We start from the raw sequence: 16,245 nt of genomic DNA on the forward strand, positions 1-16,245 counted from the left end.
TACTATCATTACTCTGAATTCCTTTTCAGGTAGACTGCCTATTTCCTCTTCATTTATTTGTTCTGGTGGGTTTTTACCTTGCTCCTTCATCTGCTGCGTATTTCTCTGTCTTCTCGTTTTGTTTAACTTACTGTGTTGGGGTCTCCTTTTTGCAGGCCACATGTTTGTAGTTCCTGTCTGTTTTTGGTCTCAGTGGGTGAGATTGGTTCAGGGGTATGTGTAGGCTTCCTGATGGAGGGGACTGGTGCATGTGTTCTGGTGGGTGGGACCAGATCTTGTCTTTCTGGTGGGCAGGGCCATGTCCAGTGGTGTTTTTGGGGTGTCTGTGAACTTAGTATGATTTCAGGCAACCTCTCCGCTAGGTGGGGTTGTGTTCCTGTCTTGCTAGTTGTTTGGCATGGCGCATCCAGCAGTGGAGCTTGCTGGACATTGGGTGGAGCTGGGTCTTAGTGTTGAGATGGAGATCTCTGGGATACCTCTTGATGATTATGTTACATGGGGCCGGGAGGTCTTTGGTGGTCCAGTGTCCTGGACTTGGCTCTCCCAGCTCAGAGGCTCAGGTCTGACACCCAGACGGAGCACCAGGACCCTGTCAGCCACACAGCTCAGAAGAAAACGAAGAACAAAAAGGAAGAAAAAAAAATTTTTTTAAGTTAAAATAAATAAATAAATAAAATTAATAAAATTTTATAAAGACAGAAAGAAGGAAGGAAGGAAGAAAGGAATGAAGGAAGGAAGGAAGAAAGAAGAAAGAAAGAAGAAAGAAAGAAAGAAAGAAAGAAAGAAACAAACAAAGAAACAAAGAAACAAAGAAAGAGAACAACCAAACCAATAAACATATCCACCAATGGTATCAAGCACTAAAAACTAAACTAAGATAAACAAAAAACTCAGAAACAAATCAGTCGCAGACAGCAAACCCCAAGTCTACAGTTGCTCCCAAAGTCCACTGCCTCCATTTTGGGAACATTGGTTGTCTATTCAAGTATCCACAGATGCAGGGTTTATCAAGTTGACTGTAAGGATTTAATCTGCTGCTCCTGAGGCAGCACGGAAATATTTCCCTTTCCCTTCTTTGTTCACACAGCTCCTGGGGTTCAGCTTTGGATTTGGCCCCGCCTCTGCATGTAGGTCGCCCTCAGGCATGTGGTTCCGCCCAGACAGGAAGGGGTTAAAGCAGCAGCTGATTCAGGCTCTCTTGCTCTCTCAGGCCGGGGAGAAGGAGGGGTATGGTAATCATAATTGGGATGTGGGGCGGGCCTGCAGCAGCAGAGGCTGGCATGACACTGCAACAGCCTGAGGCGTGCCTGTGCTCTCCCAGGGAAGTTGTCCCTGGATCTCGGGACCCTGGCAGTGGCGTGCTGCACAGGCTCCCGGGGGTGGGGGGCGGAGGTGTGTGGGTAATGACCTGTGTTTGCACACAGGATACTTGGTAGCAGCAGTCTTTAGCATTCTATGCCCGTCTCTGTGGGTCTGAGCTGATAGCTGCAGCTCGTGCCCATCTCTGGAGCTTGCTTAGGTGGTGCTCTGCCTTCTGTGGGCACACAGGGAAGGAATCTCATCTCCTCACACACCCCGAAACAATGGTCTCTTGACTCTTCAGCAGGTCCAGAGTTTTTCCTGGACTCCCTCCCGGCTAGCTGTGGTGCTAGCCCCCTTCAGGCTGTCTTCATGCAGCCAACCCCAGTTCTCTCCCTGGGGTCTGACCTCCAAAGCCCGAGCCTCAGCTCCCAGCCCACACCTGCCCCAGCAGGTGAGCAGACAAGCCTCTCAGGCTGGTGAGTGCTGGTCAGCACCGATCCTCTGTGAGGGAATCTTTCTGCTTTGCCCTCTGCACCCCTGTTGCTGTGCTCTCCTCTGTGGCTCCAAAACTTCCTCCCACCCCACCCCCCACCATCTCCGCCAGTGAAGGGGCTTCCTAGTGTGTGGAAGCTTTTCCTCCTTCATAGCTCCCTCCCAGAGGTGCAGGTCCCATCCCTATTCTTTTGTCTCTGTTTTTTTTCTTTTGCCCTACCCAGGTACGTGGGGATTTTCTTGCCTTTTGGGAAGTGTGAGGTCTTCTGCCATCGCTCAGTAGGTGTTCTGTAGAAGTTGTTCCACATGTAGATGTATTTCTGATGTATTTGTGGGGACGAAGTTGATCTCTGTGTCTTACTCTTCCACCATCTTGAAGGTCCCCTTCCTTAAATTTATTAAGACTTGTTTCGTGGTCTAACATGTGATCTATTCTGGTGAATGTTCCACGCACACTTGAATGTGTATTCTGATGTTTTTGATGGAATGTTGTGTATATGTCGATTAATTTAATATGATTTAATGTGCCATTTAAGGCCACTGTGTCCTTATTGATTTTTCTGCCTGGATGATCTATCTGTTGATGTAAGTGGGGTATTAAAGACCCCTACTGTTATTGTATTACCATCAATTTCTCCCTTTATGTCTAGTAATATTTCCTTTACATATTTAGATGCTCCTATGGTGGGTACCTAAATATTTACAAATGTATCTTCTTCTTAGATTGACCCTTTTTTCACTTTGTAATGCCCGTCTTTGTCCTTTGTTAGGATCTTTGTTTTAAAGTCTATTTTGTCCGATACATCTATCGCTACCCCAGCTTTCTCTCTGTTTCCATTTGCATGGAATACCTTCTTCTATCCTTATAATTTCAGTCTGTGTGTGTCCTTAGATCTGAAGTGAGTCTCTTGTAGGCAGCATAGGGGTGGCATCATTTTTTTTTTTTAATTCAGCCACCGTATGTGTTTTGATTGGAGCGTTTAGCCCATTTACATTAAAGTGATTGTATGTACTTACTGACATTTTAATTGTTTTCTAGTTGTTTTTGTAGTTCTTCTCTGTATCTGTCTTCTCTTGGTCTCTTGCCTTGTGGTGTGATAATGTTTGATTTCCTTTCTCTTTATTTTTTATGTATCTACTGTAGGGTTCTGATTTGTGGTTACCATGAGGTTCATTTATAACAGCCTATTTATACAGCTGTTTGTTTGAAGCTGATAGTCACGTAAGTCAAATTCATCCTAAAAGCACTACATTTTAACTCCCCCCACCATGTTTTATGTTTCTGATGTCATATCTGCAGCTTTTCATTTTGTGTATCTGATAACTACTCACTATAGTTATAGTTGAATTTACTACTTTTTTCTTTTAACCTTCATACTAGCTTTTAAAGTGGCTGACACACTGCATTTGGCATATGCTTGCCTTTACCAGTGAGATTTTTTCTTTCATATATTTTCTTATTTCTAGTTATGACCTTTTGTTTTCTGCTTAAAGAAGCCCCTTTAGCATTTCTTGTAAGGCCATTTTAGTGGTGATTAACTCCTTGAGTTTCTGCTTGTCTGCAAAGCTCTTTATTTCTCCTTCATTTGTAAATGGTAACTTTGCTGGGTACAGTATTCTTGGGTTCTAAGTTTTTTCCTCTCAGCACTTTTAACATATCACACCACTCCCTTCTGGCCTGCAAAGTGCCTGCTGAAAAATCAGCTGATGGTCTTATGACTATATATTGACTCTTGAACATCATGGGGGTTAATTTGTGTATAACTTATACTCAGCCCTCAGTATGCATGGTTCCTCCACATCCATGGATTCGACCAAGGACAGACCATACAATTCTGTTGTATTTACTATTAGAAAATATCTGCATGTAAGTGGACCCTTGCAGCTCAAACCTGCATTGTTCAAAGGTCAACTGTAGTTGTTTTTCTCTTGCTGCCTTTAAAATGTTCATTATCATTAACTTTTGCCATTTTAGTTACGATGTATCTTGGTATAGATCTCTTTGGATTCATCTTGTTCGGGACTCTATGCTTCCTGGACCTGAACATCTGTTTCCTTTCCCAGGTTAGGAAACTGTTCATCTTTAGATGGATGATGGCCTGGATTTCCACAGCATCAGGAGACTTTAGAGCAGCAAACAACTAAATTATTTTTGATACCCAAATAACAGTTAAAAGCCCGAACTCTAGGAGTTTATATTATTCTTTGTTAGGCTATTGCTTGTTAGAAGAGTACAGTGCTCAATTCATGGTATTTCATGCATTTGTGTTGACTATTAAGGAAGAAATGATCATGTCTTCTTACCCCATAATGCAAATGTTAGTATGCTTGATGTTGTTCCAGAGGTCTCTCAAAGTATCCTCATTTTAAAAAATTCTTTTTCCTTTTTACTGTTCTGATAGGGTGATTTCCACTATTCTGTATTTCAGATAACTGATCTGTTCTTCTGTATTATCTAATCTGTTGTTGATTCCCTCTAGTGTATTTTTCATTTCAATTACTGTATTCTTCAGCTCTGGTTGGTTCTTTCTTATATTTTCTAACTCTTTGTTGAAGTTTTCACTGTGTTCCTCCATTCTTGTCCCAAGTTAGTAAGCATCTTTATGACCATTACTTTTAACTCTTTATCAGGTAAATGACTTATCTTCCTTTCATTAGCCCTCCTCCCCCACCCTGCCCAGGGTTGTATCATTTTCTTTCTTTTAGAATATATTCCTGTCTCCTCATTTTGCTTTGACTTTCTGTTTGTTTCTATGAATTAGGTGAAATAGCTACCTCTCCTGGTCTTGAAGGTATCACCTTGTGTAGAAGCATCCCCTGTGTAGATTGAATGTGCTGTGCATCTTTGGCAGGCCAGCTGGAGCTGGAGTGGGTGCAGGCTAGGGGAATTCTGGGGTATAACACGTTGGGGCCACCCTGCCTGGAAGGCTGGAGCTGGAGCAGGCATGAGCCAGGGGGTTCCACAGTTCAACTTCTAAGGCTTAAATGAAATTACTAGCATAAGCCCAAGGCAGTGAAGCTACTACTTAGCAGAAGACACTAAGGAAAGACCTGGACATTTTAGTTTTGTTTTTCTTTTGCTCCTGATGACTTTAAATTCAATAGCAGTCCACAGTGTGATTGACCTGGCTAATAAACTAACACAGTCCTGGAATGCATTAGCTGAAGCACAGTATTCAGATTAAATGCCTTAAGTGTCTCAGTCAGCTCTGCACTGATCACACTAAAAATTAATTATAGTATATACATTTGTGGATACCACAATTTCAGAAAGAAAGGAACAGATGGACAACATTTCAGGGGGGAAAAAAAGGGTAAGAACGCTGAAGATGGAATAAGGGTATCATATGAAATAAAACAAGATGCCAAACCCGGAGAAGGAAAGATTGGTTCGTGAGATGCAATGTAAAGATAAGACACACAATACAGTTTTCAAAAATAAAGAACCACATAGAAGAGGTATTAAAAACTGTTCTTTATAGCATTTTGGAGTAGAATCAGGCTGGTGTGTAGAAGCTTTAGGCAGAAAAACAGCTGCTTGTTCAGTAGACTAAAGAGCTTTCTAATAGTCTGAGACAAAGATGAAGTGGTCTATTTCATGAGTTAACAGGTTCCCCATCAGTATAGGTGAGTAAGCAAAGGATGGAGAAATGAGGGGTAGAAATTTTATAACAGGGTCAATGCATCAGAAGGATAACTAGACTATCACACCTTCCAAGTTCTCTCCAATCTTGAAAAAATTAATTTCTTTTAGAATTTGTGTATCAAGGACAATATGTACTTTATTATGTTATTACTCTTTCTCTAAAAGAAGATTAAACATACTCCTATTTGCACGGTGACATAATCAAATATTATTTACTATCAAATGCATAAATGTAGACTCTTAACTCCTCAAAATTTAAATATATAGCCTGAAAATCTCAATGATAAAAAACACTACAGAGAGCATTCAACTCACAATTATAAAAAGCAAAAAAACCAATGCAACTATAAGACTGAGGTGCCATGAATAAATATTTGCTATTTTTTCATATAATAAAAAACTTCATTTCTATATTTATGGATTTTGGTAAGTCATTCAGTTGGAAAAATAATTATTTAGTCCAAGAAAATGTATTTTAAAAGATTAAGTATTAAAAAATGTTCAAGAAGAGATTGAAGGTATTTTAAAGAACAAGAAGTTAATACAGCCTTCCTACTACTATTGGTTTATTTTAAGCTCAGCATGGTATTATTGACTTATATATAATTTATCTTCAGAAAATTTATGCAATACATATATTTAAACAATCTTTAGAAAAATTTTGTGGTTCATGCGTGAACAACAGAAATTAGAGACTTTAGGAAACTGCTAAAAGCTTACAAGGATAGATCAATGGTCAGTAAGCTTTTTCTGCAAAGGTCTAAATGGTAAATAATTTAGGCTTTATAGGCCATAGGTCTCTACTGTAACTACTCTACTACAGTAGTACAAATGCAGTCACAGACAATACATCAAAAATTAGTGTAACTATATACCAATAAATCTTTATTTATGAGGCCTGAAATTTGAATTTCACATCATTCACATGTCACTAAATCATCTTTTCTGTCCAACCATTTAAGTATGTAAAAACCATTCTTAGCTCATGGGACGTAGAAAAACACTTGATGGGTCAGATTTGGCTCACAGGCCACAGTTTGCTGACCCCTGGGACAGACAGTCTTTATCTTAACTTCTAAATGAAATATGACCCACATATGCATACAACCTCTGACCAAAAATTCCAATACCCCATTCCCGAAGCTGAAACCCTTACAGCTGCTACCATAATAGATATGGTGAAAACACTTGGCGTTTTAAAAAACAAAAAAGAAACACATAAACACTCAGCAACAATAATAAAACTACTTCTAACAGTCCTGTAAAATGATGGTAAAGCTGAAATTGGAAAATGACCTTGGAAGCAGCAGCCCAAGTCTGACCACACTGTGGCTCACCTTCTAACACCCTAAGACTCTCCACATCATTTTGATAAATATAAAAGATCAATAAGCATCCCTTCCTTAAATACTTACAGGAAAGTAAAGAATTATGATTCATTTAAACTTTTAATGTTTCTTAGATCAAGCAGCTTGTTTTTTAGTACTGACTTAGCTGAGAACAGCAATAATAGATGAATGGGACTTTTAATTTATAACTAGGAAGGGTGGGGAGGAAAACCATTCACAAACATATTTTTAACCTGTCTGAAGATATTTTTGGAACACAATTCATTTAAAATTGGAAGCTACATATATTTAGCTTCTCATTTGCTGACATTTCTAAACATGCTAATTTTTTCCATGTTACAAAGCAATCAAAATCAACTTTTAATTTACAGTATTTAAGAAATAAAAATACTGTCATATTTAACACATCAACCCATCTCCCAGAAAAACTGGAAGGAAAATTAATGCCAGTTTATAACTTCCATGAGTTAAACATACTAAGTTAGAAAATAATTCTGAACACTGAACTACTAAAGACCTCTACAAAACTTACAAAACATCGAGCAATCTGTTCCATGGATGTCTCAGAGCAGAATTTTTAAAATTTTACAAATTTATTTTTATAAGAAAACCAGGTTTCAGGCTAGAGATAATAATTACAATAGTAATCATTATTGAGAGCCTATTATATACCAAGCATCAGTACTAAAAGTAATCAAAGGGACTCAATTTTAAAATATTCATAAAATTAAACAATTTCGAAGCTTGTTTAACACTAGGATAAGAAGACATGATCATTTCTTCCTTAATATTCAACACAAATACATGAAATACCATGGATTGAACACTATACTCTTCTAAAAGGGGCTATGTAAGCAATAGCCTAACAAAAAATAATATAAACTCCTAGAGTTCAGGCTTTTAACTATTATTTGGGCATCAAAAATAATTTAGTTGTTTGCTGCTCTAAAGTCTCCTGATGCTGTGGAAATCCAGTCCATCATCAACCTAAAGACAATGTAACTACTTGACATCACAATCTCATTAATCTTCATCTGTCCTTCATATCCTGTCATTCTTATGCAAAATGGACTCTTAAGGATGCAACTTCTCTTCACTTATCTATAAGCTGAAGGAGGAGGGTAGGGGGGTAAAAGGTCTATGGAGACTTCAGGATACCACTGGAGACCCCAAGCAATCACTTTACTCAGCCTAGTGTGCTACATTACAGCTATTGTGTTTGACATGTAAATATGACATAGCAGGAAGCAGGATAATGTGATTCTTGAGCTATGTGTCTCACTTCCCTTGCTGAAGCCCCAGGAAGCTCCAGCTTAAGTTTCCCCAGACTATATGAAACTGAAATATTGTCCAAAAAAGACACGAAAAATGTGCAACATATGGGTCACATAATGATATCAATTTCACTCCTCTGACAGTCCAAGAATTCTCTCTGTTCCAATATACTAACTTAAGGTCATCATGACATAGAGGTTGTGGGTTAATAGGCAAAAGGACTGTAAAGTAAGCTAGCTAAGTTACAAGGCCAAACACCTGAATTAAATGTAGCGAAAGTTAGACTAAATGCATTATTTCTTTCACACCAGAACAGTCCTTTTTCTTTCCAGTTTTAAGCCATAAACAAAATCTCTACCTTTCAGTATCAGCACAGGAAATTTACTTTAATTCTCCTGTTGCCTATTCTCTTCCTACTACCGTTTCCTCCAGACAAGACAGGTGGTGAAAACTATATCTATTCATTTCATAAAAGGAAGTTTTTTAAAAAAAAAAAATCATCTCTTAAGACTGCTTTGTTTCTAACGGCACATTCAGCGCACAGTTTGAACACCATGTTCTAATCACAAATGTGCTGAAACTTTTTTTATAGTGCTATTAAACAATACACAAATAATGCTGTGTAAGATTCAGAGAAAAAAATCTAGAAAATATACTTCTGATATAGTTTATACCATCTGAGTAATAACAGAAGTACAGTTAACAAAAAATTCACACTACATATGAATATGGAATTCTACCTGAAATAGAAAACGATTAAAATATTTTTTACAAAAATCACTGATTATTTAAAGTAGTGTTTTTTTGTACAATTACAGACATATGCAGAATTTAGACCATGGTTCAATGTACTAAATTCAAAGTTGTACTTGAAAGCATAGCATATCATTTGATGATCTTGAAGGCACTGCTTTACCACTTAAAAATACTTTTTCCACTTACCAATTTTATGTTTTACTGCCAGTCATAATTATATTGTTTCATCTATTACAAATTAAACATTATAAATTTTGAAAAATTTGAATAGTAAATTAAAAAGGTCTTTAGATCCCCTGACCTAGAAAACTGAGTCTTTGTATCTAATTACAAACACTTTCAATATCTTAATTTAAGTGTGCTCATCCAAGATTAGCTGGTTAAAAAAAGTTGGATTCCTAATTTTTAAAACTAATCAATGTATGTACATGTGTGTATATATATGAACATGTGTGTATATATATGATGCATGCATATACACAAACATACAAGCATATATATAAATACACATATATATATGTGTGTGTTTGTATATGTTTGCACTTCTCTCTGAAGCCTCCTGAAGCAAAGGTTAATCAGTCAAAAGATGTTACCAGTGTGTAATAATATTGGTACTTAAAACACTTATTTTGGACAATTAGGTGGTTTGAGAACCAAGGTATTAAAGGTAACATTTTATAAAGGATCAAAAATACGACTAGAATTTTGGCAAGATATTTTCCAAACTTTAATTTCTCAAACTGTGATATTGGAGACTGTCACCTATGAGTTGACATAATAAAACACAGCATCTGCCTTCTAAGGCAAATATTATTAGCAAGTAAGAAACCTATTTAAAACAATGCACAAAGAAATGTAAAAAAGAACCACTTCCATCCCTTCAATCTCCCGCCTTCGGAGACAAGTTCTGTCCAAAATCCAGTTAATCATTTTCTCCAAGAGAGCCAAGATATCCACAGACTAAAGTATCCCAGAAAGAATGGAAGTCATCTACCATTATCTTTGGGGTTTTGACGTGTTCTAAGATGAGGCTGAAAAAAGGTCCAAAACCTTAGAGTGGCCCAAGATAACTTATTATCTCTAGGTTTATATTAAAAATTTCTTGGGGTCTTTTGTATCAGGTATAGGTAAAACCTAGGATAAATTTCACCTTACTGCAAAATACAACAGTTGGGGTTCAATCTAGGTCTTACAGAGGGAAAAGTAAGCAAAAGAGGTAAGTCAACAATTCTACTGTATTAAATAATAGGCGTACTATGTGTTATACATATAAAGAACATGAAAAATGTATCCTTAAAATAAAGGAGTTTAAATTCATTTATCCTTTTCTATTTTAAGAGAGAGTATATGTATAACTTGAAGAAAGATATATCTGGACAAGGCAAGGTGGAGAAATGCTCCATCTGAGAAAAGAAAGAATCCACAGAAAAGGACATTTCAAAGGAGAAGGTTTGTAGCCAATCAAATGACTGGCAAAGATAAGTTGGTCTCTGTGAAAGTCGGAAGTTGTTCTTAGTGTCCAGAAGAGAACTCACATAGGGGTTGGGGAAGAAGCTGAAGAGCACTGTGGTAGAAAGAATTTTGCTCAGCCACAAGATTCTGGTCCTCTGCTAGACACACACCTTCTCCCAGTTATTCCATCAAATGTTGGACTAGGTGCTATTGGGAAGGGCTTTTGCAAATGTAATGAAGATCCTGAACCAGCAGACTTGAAAGTAGAGAGATTTTCCTTGGTGGGCCTAACTTGATCAGGTGAGACTTCAAAAGAGACTAGGCTTTTCCTAGCAATAGAAATTTAAAGCGTAAGATGGATAAAATATGATGGAGATTCTCCATCGCTGTCTTTGAAGATGGAAGGGACCACGTATGTGGGTCTCTAGGAGCTGAGAGTGGCCCCCAGCTGACATCTAGTAAGAAAATTCAGTCCTTAGGTCTATAGTCACAAGAAGTGAATTCTGCCACAATCACGTGAGCTTAGAAGAGGAATAGCAGCTCCTGATGAGAACGGTCGGCCAACACCTTGTTGAGTCCCTGAGCAGACAACTCCATCATGCCACACCCAGATTTTGACCTACGTACAGAAACACTAATAAACGAGTATTGTGTGAAGCTGTTAAATTCGAGGTAATCTGTTACACAGCAAGACAAAATTAATACAAGCACTAAACAAGCTAAATCATACAGCTTGATTTAGAAGAACCCAAGAGGTTTACTATAAGCCCAAAGTCCTACTTCAAGACATGTGTCTAACATCAAAGACATACAATATTAAGAAACCAAAGAAGGCCACTATTAGATTAGACGTTGTAGAGAAAAAAAAACCTAAGAAATTTTAGAGCTCATTAGCCATGGGGTAACCAGGAGACAAATGTCATAAAAATACAATGTATATTTACCTGGATAAAGATGATTCTTGGATTCACTGAAACCAAAAGGTGGGATTAGGTAATCTTTAAGGTCTCTTTCAGCACTTTCTGTAATTCTTGTCAAGACACAATTCTATCATTTTTATAGACATCAGAGATGTCTGGGCACCAACCCAGATCCTACAAATGCTCATAACTTACCTAGCTTCTTGTAAAACACTGCAGCAGAAAGGGCACAATTTAACTTATTAAGGTTCAAAGCTTTCTTACCTGCATTTGACCAAGGGACTTTATCACACAGCAAAATACCTTCCCACATAAAACCTCTTTTCGTATCTTCAAAAAGATGATTTCTTTCAAAATCCCATTGTTAAAACCGAAAGTTTGTATATATGTGCACAGGGAGGGAGGAGCTCATAAGGTCATGGACATGAGGCAATAACAGCAACAAAAAAAAGAGAAACTGGTTCACGCCCTGGGAGTAAATTTTTACTCTCAGTTTAGATCATTAAGTATAAATTAGGCACTTAAAAGTTAAGTGAACTCATTTATTAAAATATGACTTGGGGAAAAGTAGTGATAGCAATAGCTTGAAAGTGTTAATTTTGCACCTATGTAGCTTAATTTAAGCCTAAGTAACTTCTTAAGAGAAATAAAATCCATTGTCATTTTTATTCTAATTACTCTGAAAGCAACTGAGAGGCCAGGACTTCTAGAAAGTTGTTGAAAATAACTTGAGTCTAACTAGTAGTAAATAGCCGGAAGCTTACCTTAAAATGAATGAAAATGTTTAAAAGTTCTCAAAATAAGATGAAACACAAAAAGAATTTCAGAACTTAAATACTCTAGGGAAATATACTAAGAATTTAATGCAACAATGGGGGAGGGAAAACTCAAAGGGTTACAAAATAGTTTCATTAATACCAAACATAAGTAATAAAAACATAAACAAATTCTTTTCTCAGTTCTCTTCATTTCCTTTAGTTTAATCTTTCAGTATCCTCTAAATGACAAACTGATTAGAAAGTAATTTGACAGAAAAAAAACCCAAAACCCAAAAATCCCCAATATAATCAAACGATCCAGTTCTTGATTTTAAAATGCCCAGACTGGCTTCTTTCTTACCTTGTCTATCCTATCTGGACGGTTAGTAGCTGCCAGGATTGTCACATCCTTTAACTGTTCAATGCCATCCATTTCTGTCAAGAGCTGAGCCAAAACACGATCGGCTACATTCCCAGCACCTGATGAACTGATTTTTAAAAATACAGTTTTAAAAATCTGTTTATCTATCCCCAAATACTCTACTATTTTTAAAAGATCGTATATTCTATAACAAGAAACATTATGTCTTTTTCAAAACATAAAATGCATGCTTCAGAATTCATTACTTGTTGAATTAGATCCAAGAACTAACTATATTAAATCATTTCTTTTTCTCCATCAACAACCATGATTATTTTCTCTCCAATAATGAAATGCTAAGAGTGTCAAATATAAAAGATCTGGGAAGTAAGAAATAAGATTATTTTTAAAAGTTCATCAAATACGTAATTATTTAACTTACTCGATATTTACATTCTTTCTTTCTTTTTTTTTTTTTTTTTTTGCGGTACGCAGGCCTCTCACTGTTGTGGCCTCTCCCATTGAGGAGCACAGGCTCCGGACGCGCAGGCTCAGCGCCCATGGCTCACGGGCCCAGCCGCTCCACGGCATGTGGGATCTTCCCGAACCGGGGCATGAACCCGTGTGCCCTGCATCGGCAGGTGGACTCTCAACCACTGCGCCACCAGGGAAGCCCCCCGATATTTACATTTTATATGGCAAATAAACTGACAGGAATTGGGAATAAAAAAATGAATAAGATACAGACTCATTCTCACATGAACCTTAGAGCCTATGCGAGACAGAAAACTCTTTACAAACCTATAGCAAACGGGATATTTCTGACCTATCTTGATATTTTAAAATATTAAGAATATTTTTAAAACACATCAGCAGGTAGGGGGTCATCACAATACCCATATCTAGAGAAATAGGGGGAAAAAAACCATTTTATTTTGTTCCTTTTTTTCATGCACCAGGTCAATTACAAAGCTACTCCTGAACAAACTACACCTTAATTTAATCTCATTTCCTTGATCACAAAAAATTACTGAATATTGATTTTTAAGAAGTAAACTCAACAGGTCTTAATAGTGAACAAAACCCTGATATTACACAATCAAGGCCCCACAATAATAATTCTCATTAGCACTAGCTGGGATTTACTAGGCTCTGTTCAGAATTGGGAAATATATAATAAACATCTAGGTGGACAATTACAGAGTGAAACAGCATTGTAAGTATAGTAAACATATAAATTCAATCAGATACAGTTGAGAGTGGGAGAGGGGAGAAGAGGGAAAGAGGATAGAAGAGACACACCCCATACCTTTGTCTTAGCACCCATGCATGACAGCAAGTACACCTTAGTATAATCATCACATAATATATTTAATAATAAGGTAATCAGGATCTCTAAATAAAAGAATTTAGATCTCAGTGTGCATTACAAGTTCAAAAACTTGACACAAAGGAGAGTAGCCTCTAACTCACACTAATCAGACATACATGATGTTGTTACACAAATCATACTGTCAATTAAATTAAACGGTTGGTCCTTCCAGGTTGTCATATAAATTACACTGTCAATTTATTAAATGGTCCTTCCCAATGTCAAAAAGTTTGGGACCAAGCAAGGAGCATCTGGGAAGCCACTGAGATTTGTCTTGGTTAACATTAATTCCTGCGAGTAACCAACTGGCTGGTGCATGGATTTGCTGATCTGGGTCTACTTAAGATTAAACATTTTGAATAAATAGATTATATATCTTTCCAAAAACGCTTCAAAATGTAACTTTTCCAAATGTTAGATAGGAACATTGCTAGCAAAAGCTCTATGGGCTCCTTCATGATGACTGCAAGCATATAAGCATTTAAGGATGCCAACAGATTACATCCAAGGCCTTTAATTGTATCTACTTTGCTAATTAGTTGTGATCCTACACTACAAGGGGCAAAGGAAGGTCAAACGAACAGGTCTTGGGAGAGTCAAGGTGGGCTGTCCAGAGGTGATGGCTTCTAACCTACGACCCGAAAGATGAGTGGGGGCCAGACCAGCAAAGAAAAAGATAGGGAAGAGAGAGAATACAGAACACTGAAAATGGAAAACGGTTCAGAGTAGCACAGCATAGCAGTAACGTAAAAATGTAAAATATTAGCAGAGAAAGATAAACCAAGGCTGGATGACAAAGGCTTTATTATCCAAATTACTAAGTTTGGATTTTGTCCTAAAGTTGATGGGAAGTTTCAAGTAGAGACATGACAAGATCAGATTTATGTTTTTGAGGACTACAGCGGCTACAGTATAGGGAACAGATCACAAAAGGGCAGTTTTGGTATGCTTTCCAGTCCAGTGTATAAGAATCTTAGAAGGCTCTACTTCCTCCTAATAACAAGTAAAAAGCTCTATAAACTGAAAAATTAACAATTCTTTGTAGATCCCTCAGAAATGTGAGATCACAGGTACCTTAATCCATTCAGGCTGCTATAACAAAAAATACCACAGGCTAGGTGGTTTATAAACAACAGAAGTTCATTTCTCACAGTCTGGAGCTGGTAAGATCAAGAGGCCAGCATGGTCAGATGAGGACTCTTTTCCCCTGGCTGGTAACCGACACCTCCTCACTGTGTCCTCACTTACCACTATATTTCTGAAGGCCTATTTGCCACAGTTCCTGTTGTCCAGTACATCATGTCTATCAAGAAAAAACTATAAGGCATACTAAAAGGCAAGCAAACACAGCTGGAAGAAAGTGAGCAACCATCAGAACCAGAGAACCAGCAGGAATGCTGGAATTATCACACCAGTAATTTTTTAAAACTATGACTAATATGCTAAGGGCTCTAGTGGACAAAGTAGACAACACACAAGAAAGAGGCAACATAAGCAGAGAAATGGAAATTCTAAGGCTCAAAAAGAATTCTAAGGTTGTTACAACACTATAACAGAAATAAAGAATGCCTTTATTGGACTCATTAGCAGATTAGCCATGGCTGAGGAAAGAATCTCTCCACTTAAGTATGAGTCAATAGAAACATCCAAAACGGAAAAGGAAAGAGAAAAAAAGACTGAAGAAAACAGTAAAAAAGTAAAAAGAAACAGAAAAGAAAATCCAAGAACTGTGGACAACAACAAAATATGGAATATATGTGTACCTGAAACACCAAAAGGAGAAGACAGGTAGAACAGAAAAACTATCTGAAGCCATAATGACTGAGAATTTCCCCAAATTAATATCTGACAGCAAGATCCAAGAAGCCCAGAGAACATCAAGTAGGAAAAATGCCAAAAAGCTACACCTAGGCATATCGTATTCAAACAATAGAAAACCAAAGATAAAGAAAAAATCTTGAAAGTAGCTAGAGGACAAAAACACTTCACTACAGAGGCACAAAGATAAGAATTACATCGAATGACTCCTCAGAAAATATGTCAGCAAGGAGAGTAGAGTGAATCCCCATAGGAATGTTACACTACCTAGCACTGGAGAGTTACACATACACCAAAAAAAAAATATTAACCTAACAGCGTTACTAGATAATGATAAAGTTCTAATTTTTGTGACCTACCTAAAGGAATTTGTGTAACATAACTAAATAGCTTTAAGTGAATGGCATACTTCCATCAAAAGAAAAAATCCTGGGCCCATGCCACATCTAAATCTATGTGTGCTTGTGCTTTGCTTGCTAGTGCTTCCTGATAGGAACTATATTCAAATAATGTCAGAACCCATCCTTAGCTATGTTATGTACATTCTCCCTTCTTCCTCCAATGAATTAGGAAGACTGCTAGATGTCTTACTGCTAAGTATGAATGTATTAGCTGAACTTGCTGAGAAGTTAAAAAAAAATAGCTACTAGGTTTTGTTTCAGATTAGGCAAACATCATTGTGGTACAGTGAGAGAAGAATGAGAGGAAAAATGAGGGGGGTAATTTTATTAGAAAGTGCAACAA

General features: G+C 37.3%; 1 protein-coding gene across 1 annotated transcript in view; it reads right to left on the bottom strand.

Annotated features, from left to right (window-relative positions):
- The window catches only part of AFG2A (AFG2 AAA ATPase homolog A), a 343,384-nt gene that overhangs the window by 218,990 nt on the left and 108,149 nt on the right, over positions 1–16,245 (bottom strand). Inside the window, exon 14 of the mRNA XM_082838804.1 lies at positions 12,312–12,438. Within this exon, the coding sequence (XP_082694930.1) occupies positions 12,312–12,438 (127 nt within the window). The remainder of the gene's footprint in view (positions 1–12,311; positions 12,439–16,245) is intronic.

The sequence above is a fragment of the Leucopleurus acutus genome (assembly GCF_964270905.1).
Source record: "Leucopleurus acutus genome assembly, chromosome: 4".
In the NCBI taxonomy this organism is placed as follows: Eukaryota; Metazoa; Chordata; class Mammalia; order Artiodactyla; family Delphinidae; genus Leucopleurus; species Leucopleurus acutus.